This window comes from Anopheles marshallii, chromosome 3 (assembly GCF_943734725.1).
Source record: "Anopheles marshallii chromosome 3, idAnoMarsDA_429_01, whole genome shotgun sequence".
NCBI lineage: Eukaryota > Metazoa > Arthropoda > Insecta > Diptera > Culicidae > Anopheles > Anopheles marshallii.
The window spans coordinates 14,938,811-14,950,909 of NC_071327.1; the positions used below are offsets into that span (position 1 = coordinate 14,938,811).

General features: G+C 43.9%; 1 protein-coding gene across 1 annotated transcript in view; it reads right to left on the minus strand.

The window, feature by feature from the left end:
- Nucleotides 1–11,853, minus strand: part of LOC128715381 (tyrosine-protein kinase Btk29A-like) — a 65,138-nt gene extending 53,285 nt beyond the window's left edge. Inside the window, exons 1-3 of the mRNA XM_053810272.1 lie at nucleotides 11,698–11,853; nucleotides 271–366; nucleotides 52–184 (exon numbers count right to left, since the gene is read on the minus strand). Coding sequence (XP_053666247.1) covers nucleotides 52–184; nucleotides 271–366; nucleotides 11,698–11,853 — 385 coding nt within the window. The remainder of the gene's footprint in view (nucleotides 1–51; nucleotides 185–270; nucleotides 367–11,697) is intronic.
- Between the last annotated feature and the right edge of the window lie 246 nt (nucleotides 11,854–12,099).

Here is a 12,099-nt window from a genome sequence, read left to right on the forward strand (position 1 = left end):
GATAAAATATAGCATCAAACTGCGCGTCAAAGTGGCAGCGCCCATCCTTACCTTTACGTATCGACGAGATCCACTCGGAGCGTTCCTTTTCACTATCCGCCACCAGATACAGCGTATACTGTGGCAGTGTCGTCCCAGGGAAGATGCCGTCACTTTCGCAGTATCCTACTTGAAAAGGATAGCCCTGTGGAGTAGCCCCAAAAAAAAAAAAAGGAACGATAATAGTAACGGTTGGATTGTGGTGCGGCAAAGCGCACTGCGAAAACTTACATCCGGTGCCGCTGCATCACCGCCTTCACCGTGCAGTAGGGCTGGTTCAACGAGCCGCACTCCCTTCACACTGATTCTGCCCCGTTCGCGCCGTTTCTAGATGGTCGGAACCATAACCCAAGTTCGTCGTTTCAAAGCAGGGGGGAAAAAGAAGTTAAACAACAATTAGTAAAACTTTGTGTTTTTGCTGCCCAAAAGTTTTATTGCACTTAATAATGCACACGCGCGCTTGCCAATACCCCCCCAAAAAAAAACCGCAGAATTAGGGCAAAGTATTGTTAGAGGAAACATTAACGCAAGTGTTATTGTTAGTACTCGGTGCTCGGTTAAGTTAGCTGAGGCGCTGTGAAGCAAAACAGTTGTGTGGTGCAGTGTGATGGAAATGATGCAAGATGAAAAGCTTGCTTGAACACTCAAGCTCAGTAGGCAGTAGGCTTGGTGTCAAGCTGAAGCAGAAGCAAAGAGCGACAGAATACACGAACAGAAGCGCAGAATTGCATCGGATGGAGAAAGTGAGAGCGAATAAAACGGAACTGACAGTTTTTTTTTTTCAGAAAACATGTAAAAAATAGATTAGAAATAAGAAAATAAAGCCAATAAATTATAAAAAAAATATAAAACTAACGAAATTATATCATATTTAAGGAGCAATCAAACTAAAAGAACATTAAAACATGCGCATGCACTAGATACAGAAAGATCTTCAACTAGAACATAAACAAAACAGCGTATACGTATTTAAACATTGCAAGAAACGAAGAAGTTATTCCTCACAATAAAACTTCACCACCGGAAAAGCACATCAAATCCATCCTCGCACGGACATCTTCTCAATTCCCTGCATATTTCCTGCGAGAAATATAGAACGGTGCCGGAAATATCACTTTTCTGCAGCGTTCGTGCAGAACCGTGAACGTGTCTTATTTCCTGTCTTCACCGCGTTATCGAAACGAAGGCGCTAGTGCTTTGCAGAACTTGCTCCATGCTGCGTACGGCTGTTCCAGAACTATATGACGGCTGATGTACAGACAGCAAGGTATGGAGCAGAGAACCATACGCTTCATCATATTTTCTAACCGACGGTACACGTCACGCTGCCACCGGCGGAATTGTTTCGGGTGGAACGAATAAGGTAATATTTTAAAACCGCAGCCCCAGAACTCTATCCGTTCCGGGCCATCGATCTAAATTATTCACCGTGCACAAGGATTAGCGTCCGATGACCTTTGCGGGATGAGGGTTTTCACCCGCTTCTGGAAGGTGGTGCCGATCATCGTGGACCATTTATTTCGGCAAGATGCAAGACAGTAGGAACGGTTTCTCAGGCGGGTTTGAACCTCGTTTTGTACTTTGTAGGAGCTTTACGGTCTGCATCCTTTTAATCATTACATTATTTCAAGTGGTCATCAAACGTACATTAATTATGCTGGTGGGATGCTCCTTCAATCTAAACGCAGAAAGTACATCTGGTCTGACCTTTTAGCCAACCAATAGGGTATATTGGGATCGAAATTCCACAACTAACTTCATCAAACCCTGTCAATTTGTCACTCAAGAAAGGGATCTTCAATAAAGCCCGACCCTTGGAAGAGACAGAATACATTCTTGCCGGGACAATATCCCTTTCGGAGGTCATTCAAGCTACAAATAGAGCGCTAATGCAGGTGTATAACACACACATCCATCCCCCTCAATCAGGCCCTGAAACGCGACATAAATTAATCATCGTTTCCATCACAGCCGAATAGGGATTCATTTTAAAACCGCTTGTTCAGTTTACGAACGAAAGTAAAGGGCGTTCGTCCGCCGAAAGACGTCTCCCAATACGGCAAATGAAATGTAAACTGAAGGTAACAATAGTGTTCGAAATACGGACTCCAGCCGCCGCACCATGTCTTCGGTATGTAACAGAAATCCAAAACGTTCCCACCTCCCCGTGGGCTTCGAGCGGATTCACCCATCTCTTCTGCCCACAGCAAGGGGTTGTCTGAGAAATGGGACACAAATAAGGGCGAGGATCTATCGAGACCTCTTTAGCTTCCATTCTTGTACTGCCATTGAAGATTAAATTCAACCTCCCGTCATACCACAATCCTTCCGTGCATTCGTCTATCAACAAGCTGCATCTCTCTATCAACTTCTATTACATTGTCAAACACACACACACAAGATTTGTAGCGTTCTATAAATCATGCTACACAGTCCGACCTCACCCACCCGGGGGATCCTTTTCACCACAGCGACACAACCGACCAACGGAACGTCCAAATCTCAAGCACCAGGAAGAGGGTGTCGTGTTACGGGACCGTCCCGTCCCGCGCAGTGTCCCGTGAAAAGACTTGCATTAGCGCGATGCCAGCCCTCCAGTACAAACAGGGTGGTTCCGATGCATTGTTGATCGGAAAACTAGGTCCACTCGGCGGATGAAGCCATTCATGCTTCAGGTTTATTAAACGAGGGTGAGAAAGAACTGGCTGAGCTACGATGCGCTCCCGGGCGCGGCATGGACATGCACACCGGCCCAGGAAGGGGTTTTGTTGTTCCAGCTGATAGCTGATTTATGTCCCCGGCACGTAGGAACTGCACGGTAAGTGTAGGGAGACGGTACCATGCCACCGGTTCGGGGCCACTAGTGGTCCAAAAACAAAAGATGCTGCACTTCCTCCTGCTGCCTACTGGCGACCTCGGGGATGCCGACTGCGCAAAAAAGGGGGCAACAAGGCGTCGGGAACCGGGTTCGTTCAAAACAAAAGCCGATTTCGATTTCCGATCCAATGACGTACACACACACACACACACACATCTGTCATGCTTTGTTTGTAGGGCTGGATTCAATTAATGTGACAGCATTCAACCAGAAATGAGAAAATCGGCTCGAAAGAGGAAGACTTTCCCTGCCCAGATAAAGAGCTGCCCTCAAAGGGGTTGGCAATTTAGGTGCCAAATTCCGAGCGAAACTGTTTGAACTGTTTAATGCCGCAACTTTAATTCAATAAAGTTAAAACACTATAATCACTAAACTATCGATATTAATGTAGTTTTAAATAAGGACCACCAACAAACACACACACACACACACACAAGGGCACGTATCTGGGTCGTTTGCCGGACCTGGAGACAGGTCCAAGGTTTTCCGCTTTCGTTCGAGCAGGTTGATTGGCCAGCTGCCAAAACTGCCCGCTGTGTGCCAGGGATGGGGCAAGGGTGAAACTCCTTGGAAGAAGATTGAGTGTGCCTTCCGGCAAAATGGGGTGTTTGCAAGTGCAAGCTGCCAACAGAAATTATTTTCCACTCCCTGTGACTCCTGCCGCTGGATAGGATCATGCAGGACATCCACAAATGCAGCCAGGAGCAGGCTAAAGCCACGACTCTAACCAATAAAATATAATGCCTTAAAAGGATATGCAAGATGCGGATTGGCTAAAGCTGCAACGAAATTAATTTAAGCAAAAACATTGCCGGACCCACACACAGGGATACAAGATAAATTAAAAAAACAGTCGTCAAGTTTTATAGCTTGTTTTAAAGCATGAAATTAATAACCTCGTTACCACAATTAACAACGCACGTCGCACGTCTAACGTACCTCTTTAAACCTTAATCAAGTGCGCCCGAGCACGCCTGCACGCGCTCCCGTCAACAGTTTCGTCTCGTAATCCAAATCCCAAATCGAAAGTTCGTTCGAAACGCAGTTCCAAAACCGAGTCTAGCCGGCCAAATACAAACACACACACAAGCACACACTGCCAACCCGCAAACGACCCTTTTTGCTGGCTTGTTTTGAAGGGTGGCGAAGGGTGGCAAACGCACTGCTGCTACTGCGGGATGAATTCTTGTGTGTCCACCCCGAAAAACCGGAACACAAACACGCACACCGATGGTCAACACGCACTGGATCGCTCGCACCCAAACACACACTGATCTGTATTTTCTGCGTACCGAAAAGAGCACACACACACACGCGGCTCCTCCACACACAGACACACCCACACGGCTTGTCAATCGAAAATCCTTTTTTCGCTTTGTTTTGCCTTTTACTGTGTTAAAAGCCGCTTGGTGTAAGATTTGCCATTTGATTCGGCAAGAAAAGCACGTCCCGACCGATGGGTGGCGTGTGTTGCTGCGTGATGAAAATTTCCAAAATATCCACTTCCACACGGATTACTGATGATTAATCCAATTCATTGACCAACGCGCGTATGGTACTCGGGCGCTGAGTGTGATCCTTTCGGTTGGCGCTTGCAACTTCCAAGCCGTCAACATCTGGAACCACACGGGGGAAAAAATAGCGAGATTGAAGAGATTTTCCACAAGCGTAAGGACAAGCGTACCGGAAACACACCTCCCAGCGGCTTCACAACTTCACACCAACATGCTCCTCATTTCACCCGCACCGAAGAAAGCAAATCGAACCGGAAAACCGTGATCACCTCACGTCAGTAAAGCGGAAAATCACCACCAAATTCACAACGCTTTGACGACGCTTCCTGGGGGGAACAGGGCTCACAGCCACTTTGTGTCGCGGACTACAACAAAACTAACGCCTACTGGGCTGACTATCCGTGCGGCGTACCGTACCGAACGACGTTTTGCAACGTTTGACGCTTGTGGACGCCCTTCCAACACGCAGCAAACCGCCTGTCTATCCCGTCCCGTGGTCACGTAAAAACAGGATTGGGCGGCTCCTGGGCGCTACACCGTGGTACGGCTGTTTTTTTTTTTTTTTGGCCACCGACACCACCAACACACTCGCATCAGCGGGCACGCAAACGCGGTTTTCCAATCTCGCTAAAAAGGGGGAACACACGGGAAAACTCGGTTCCTTGCGGAGGCGCGACCATACCAATACAGGAGAGTGTGTGTGCGCGCGCGCGCGCGCTTTGTATACCGCAACCAACTACCAGCTGATGTATGGCACCAATACAGTGTGCTGCTGAGAGAGGAGTGTCCCGAAAGGAACGGGCACGTCTGTGTGTGTGTGTGTGTACGATGGGTGAGTTTTCCGACCCCGCGAACCCTTACGGTGGCGGGCGAGAAAATTCTACAAGCACCCAATTTTTAGGGGTGTTGAACAGGAATGCAACAAGGGTTAGTACGAAAAAAAAGAGTGATAGGTGGACCTTCGGTATTTAATAAATTTAATTTAATTGTTTTATACTAAACATTCAAAACACAACATTTTTTTTTTTATTTAAAAAATTTAATAATTTTTATTTTAAACTGCACTTAAAGAAACTCCCAAAGCATAAAACCAATATTCACACATTGAAGAGTTTCGCCGCACTTTTTTGACTATAGAAAAAGGGGAAATCCCGACGCGTACTGTGGGCACCCCTACCTAAGGGTGTGGTGAATCACAAACAAAAAAAAAACCCCGGCGCCCCATTAATCCCTTACATCAACAATAATGCGGCCCATCCAGCGCCAGTGCCGCATCCTTAATCAAATTCAAACCAGCACGCTGGTGTTGGTGGTGTTTCGCATTCATCAGTAGGGCCATCGATACTAATACAGTGGCCCGGTTCGACTAGATAAAGCATATATCCGTTTCTTATCGTCACCCATACGTGAAACGGAACACTAGACTCGATTGGCGAAAAGGATGCGCAATAGCGATGATCCTTCGGCCGTGTAGAACTAGCGTCGGGCAAAATCTCCTTCGCCTATTTCCTTAATACTTTTTATATTTTTGTTTATGTTATTTGAAGGATTTTTGAATGCAATATGCATTAATTGAGTTGTTTCATGCCACTAAAACTGTTTCGCCTCTAAAGCACGGGACGAACGTTCACAACTGAATCAACTCTTCAAGTACACCAAATATAACAAAGTATTAGTTTGTATCTGCTAGGTTTCCAATGCATGCTGAACGATGCGCATGCAATGCAAAGAATTCCCTTCCTGATGACTTTTCCCTATCCTCCCCCCCTTCAACCTCTTTTCCCTACCCTTTTCCCTCCCAAAACGTGTTGACCAAGGTGGGAAAACTTCCGAGCGCTTCACTGTCTATCTAACCGTTTTGTGTTCGAGTATCCTCTCCCTGTATTGTTTGCCAGTTTCGTTATGTAGCCACCGTACAGTACAGCACAAACGAATAGAAGCAACAACAAAAAAAAACAGTATGCGACACAACCATGCCAACACCATAAGACCGTCGACCTCATTTCATTTCTACCTCTTCCAGCAAAACAACAGCAGTTCCCGCTTTTACCAGCGCGCTTCCTGGTTCAAACTGCAACCGGCAGGACAGGGACGAACCACCACTTATCGCATAAATTGCGCACCGAGTGTGCAGTTATTATTACTGCTGCTGGGCCCAGCGCTTGGCCTGTTCGAGGGAGTGCCACCCGGTCGGTTCCTCCCACCCATTGAAGCGCGCCCGGTCGGCACGTGAAACATAATGAACGGCACAACATTGTGACGAAGGGGCATTTAAACCTGCGGCCCCCGCAACACACACAAAGAGACACAGGACAAATGCGCGTCGGTGGGTCAAAAAAAAAATACAAGAAAAGGCGAATTTTCTTGCACAAAACGAAAACAAAAGGATATATGGTGATATGGTGTGAGACAGAAGGAAGGAGATATTTTTTGTGCAATAAAAGTAGTGGGAAAACAACATTGGAGAGAAAATAAAGTTATATAAAAAAGCGCTTTTTTATGTGGGATGATATTTCAAATTGAAAATGATAAAGGTATATAGAAGAAAACAAATAAATCACATTAAGTGACAAAATTAAAACACTGCTATAGAAGCAAGATAATTATATAAATCTACACAATGCATAGTTAATGGCAGGAAGCAACGTTATAAAAGATAAAATTATTGAAACTAAATAAAAACAAAACATAAATAATCATCATTAAGGTAAGGAAGATCAAATTGATTAAACAATGAAAGCAAGTAATGTAAATTAGAAAATAGAGTTTGAAAAAGATTGTTTGCGTAACATGATATTACAAACTGAGAATAATGCAGAATTAAAACAAGCAAAGAAACAATAACAAAAACTGCCCATTGTAATATAAAACTCTGCTATATAAGAATGACTACTTCATGAAACTGCACAAATCATGGCTAATGGCTGGAAACAACCTTAATGACCAACTAAAAAAGATTAAATTAATAAAATCAAATAAAAATCTTATACAAATAATCATTAGAAAGATAAGGAAGATAAAATATGAAGAAAATAAAGGTAAGAAGCAGAAAATAGAGTACTGTAAAAGGGGTTTTTTTGTTTTTAAGACCATATTATAATCTGAGAATAATAAAGGCTTATAACAAAGGACCTTGAAAATTTCCTCATCCTGAAAAATATGAAACTCTACTATGGACGAATGATGATTAATGACAAGACACTACCTTAATAAAACCCAACAAAACCAAACATAAATCATACCGAATATTAAAAACAACCATAAAACATGAATAAAATCAATTCGAAAATCAAAACCCCTCACATAGTTCAAAACTAAAAGGCCGCCGTTTAAAACGAATCTGTCCATCATAAATCACCATAAATAATACGAAAGTGGGTACCGGATTGTTCCCGAAATAAACTAACACTAAAATAAAAATGTGCCCCGCTATTGTTCAGCGAAACAATTAAACTGAGTATGTTAATTAAATTGCATCGTTCGACAAATATTTAAATGAGCTCCGTGCGACAATAAACATGTCCACCCGCCGCCACGGCCAAAATCGTGGTGCGCAGATGAATCATGGCGGAAGATTCGTAGAAAACTCTCTCATCACCCATCATCGGTCCGAATGCACCACGGACCAACAACACGTCCGATCGGCCGGATCGTAAAAGTCGATCGAGCTGTTCGTGGGAATGTGTCGCTGACTGAGATCACCCCGGAATCGAAGCGTAAGCGTAAAAGAAGGGGATAAATTATCACCGACAAAAAAAAATGTCTTGTCGTGTCGAGATGTGTCCTTTGGCGTCCTCCCGGTTCACATCACATGCACACAGACCGGGACCAAAAAGGTAAACACTGGACGATACATTTAAACACAATCAAGGCGCTGCTTCTCGCGTGCAAAATTCCATCCCCTCCCCGTGGACGGTTCTTAGTAAACGGGGCAAATTATAGGAACAAAAAATCGCATATCGCCGCGGCGGCAAAACCGACCAAAGGAAACAACAAACCACATCCGCTAAAATATAATCACCGCTGACACTCGGATTTGGACCACCGGCGGAACGGAACCGGGCTTAAAGTACACCGGTCCAACGCTGGTTCGGTGGTTTGCGTTTTGTTGCTTCTCTACCCGCCATTTTATCGGTGCGTTACGATCACCGATCGCTGAGGTAAATATCAAATTTATTAAGCCGCACTTTTCACACAGCGGCAGCTCGGCTTCGTGTGCCATTTCTCCCTCCGCGCCCGTTCATGATGATATCAAGATGAATCATTACCATTACCGGGGCGACTAAAATCTTGCCGATTTTGCAGATTTTAGGAGGGCGGCAAGTTGAAAACAAAAGCTTCCCAAAGGCAAATAGACGAACCAAAAAAAAAAAAGGTTGCATCGGTTAGTGTTGCGTGTGCGGGGCACGATCGTGCCTCCAAAACCAGTGGTTCTCACTGAATGCGGACACCCAAGACAGCCCCCTGCAAGTCCGTGGGGGATGGTAGCGATGGAAAATGTGTGTGGATTTTGATGTGTGTGGTTATTCGTTCGTTTCTTTTTCTTCTGATTTCACCTTTGCCCAAGTCCAATTCCGCGATTCATCCGTTGTCGAATAATGTGAATGATTTGTTTGCCGTTTGTTAGGTTAGGTTTTTGCCGCCCCGTGCGGTGGAAGCGGATAGCGAAGCAGAACCGAAGTGGGAAGGGCCGCAAATATTCCAACAACGTCAAACGTCTTGTTGCGGCGTCTTTAATCAGCTTGTTATAAGCGCTGCGCTATGCGGTGGTGCGATTGGTGGCGATCTATGGGAAAACGCTCTATCGCGCCATACGCTGTCGGATTGGTTTATTATTACGCGGCAAAGAACACGCGTTCCGCCGCGATAGTGTGTGCGAAATTTATTCTCGTATATGCTTTTAGAAGCTATCGCGAGCAAAACCCCCAGTAACATGATACGGCAGTACAAAACTACTGCGCCTTGGAAGATAAACTCATCTACAGCAGAGAGAGGATGTGAACAAATCGGACCAATCAAACCCGAACCGAACCGACGATGTGGGTCAAAACGGCAATCGAAGAGTAATGTGCAGGGGATAACGATTTTTTTACTAAATGAGACGATATTTTAAAAAATAGCATGCGTGCAGATACAGTAAAATGAAATTATAAAAATCCGTATTAAAACAAACTTTTCTAGAGAAGAAAAATAAATATGTACAGTGGTACCTCGAGATACGACCGTCTCGAGATATAATTGTTTTGAGATACGAGACCTCAATAGAAACCTCAAACTAAGTGACGTTCATTTTCCTTTGAGATTACGCAGAACACAAGTCTTTGCCCTCGAGAGTTCTAGAAGGATCACTTTTGCACCTTGGAATTCCTGAGAATTATTGTTCAGGTCTGGTCTGGTTGGAAGCTCCTGTGGTCTGAGGACTTACAGCTGAAAGGGCCTGCGAAGCCCTGGATCTCGACGTATCAGTATAATAGGACACATGAACGACCTCGTCGAGGATAAGTCAAAGGAGCTGCCGACCGAAAGGCTACCTATTCGTAGCACCAATTAATTAAATTTGAATATTAATTAGAGCTAACGTTTTTATTCTACAAAGCATATAAAGAAGATCTTGAGAATTTGGGAAAGAGTGGAAGAGTTCGAGACTAAACCTCAGCCCGAAACGATGTTCAACCAAATTTGCCCCACTCATTTTAATCAGAACGGACAAGTGGCATTTCGATTAACTTCAATGAAAAAGTTGCTTTGAGGTACGATACAAGTTTATGATATGAAATAAAGCACGCAACTCGAGGTATCACTGTACAATTTCCGTTTAAGCCTAAATGTATGCAATTGATCACTTTGAAGTCTAAAAAACCATTACAGTGAAGTATTAAGCATAAATCAACATTAAATACACGATGCTACGGGTTGGATGAGATAAACGGTACGGTACACAGTGAAAAAAAAATAAATATTAATATTACATACCTTAACTGTAAACAATCCGAAAAAGGAGCTATTATATTTTAAACCCACTAGGGCGAAACTAGACTCTCTGACGCATGCAACATCACGCTGTTGCCAAATGCTTCTCTATGGCTAAAACTATACTCATACACATTTACCACACTCACGCACAAACTGTAAATGAAGGTTAGTAAATTATTTGGAGCACGGGCGTTGGGTTTGTTGCACAAATTATACAAATTATTGTTTTAAAATATCGTGACAAAAAGGAACAAAGTATAAGACAAAAAACACAAAAAGAAAGAAACGATAGTGAACAAAATAAAATAAGGAAACGATATGGAATAACATATGAATAAATTTGGTGCAGTTTTATCGATTCTGCACTCTAATCTCGAAGTCTTTTTTTTTTTTTGCACGACGCTTCTCGCAAGAACATGAACGAAGAACCGTAAAACAAATCAAATGACACTGATTGATGACGGTCTGTTAAGCGTACGGTGGTTATCGTTGTGCGACCGCGTCTGTATTAGTCCGAACCGTTTTGGGTGGTAAACATCTTGCCAAGATTAAGATACTCTACTTCCGGTACGGAAACATACCCCGCCGTACATGAGCAGAACAAGACGGAGAAACTCTCGAATGCACCAAAAAATCCGTAAAAAGGAAAAACACACATACACACACATACTAAACACGCAATTAGAAGCACTACAGTTAATTGAACGGGGCGACGACATGATTCTTTCACTGCCCGAAAAGCTGATGACAATGATCGATGAAAGGTTTCCGATGATCATGCGCTGATGATGGTAAAGCGGTGGAATGGCTTGTTGTGGCGCACCGATGACTGGTGAATTAGAATGATGATGTCAGCGAGCATTTGGGGTGTTGTTTTGGTTTGTGTTCTTTTTGTTAACAATATATCGGGTGTTATATTTTTCTTTTTAGGTTTATGTTATGCTCCCAACATTCATAACTCTGCACTTCCAATGCATCAAAGTATGCGACGTTTGGGAGTATTTTTTTAGAACTAAAAGCATTTCTGTTAAATCGAACCGTCGCCAGACGGTTTTATTAGTAATGTTTTTTTTTTTGGTTTTAATTTAAGTTAATCGCAGGACACACACACACACACACGCGCGATTAATATGTTAAAATACATCACACTCCAAAGCACCCTGGAAGCGACGTTTCGTCGGTCGGATTAAATGCATTTCCTTCACTGCACAACCGCCAGCCCTATTTAAGTAAACCGACGATGGTTTTGCACCCACAGATACAGGGATGCCCGCGCCGAAACTTCAAACTTACCTCCAAATTTCCAATATCATAGTACGAAAGATAGAAACGCGTCAGCTCGAACCAGCGCGTCTTGTAGTTGACCGGTGTGAAGCGTTTTTTGTTTTGGGACCGTTTCACCATATAGCCGGACTTTAGCACGAAATCGCTCCGCCGTTCGGTCATCATCTTCGCGCACGTGGACCGTTGCCGATGGACCGATCGCTGTCAATGGCTGCTGCTGCTGCTGCTGTACGGCGACTAGTTGCACTTGTTTGCGGCATCGACTAGCTGAGTGTAAGGCCCAAGACCTTCGTTATAATGGACTAATGCCGTTTGGGTTGCGTTGAGCTAGAATGGTTTTCTTACTGCACGGCTTTCCACATTATGGCCACCAACTTGTACGAGTTGATTTTAAACTAAACCAAAAATTTG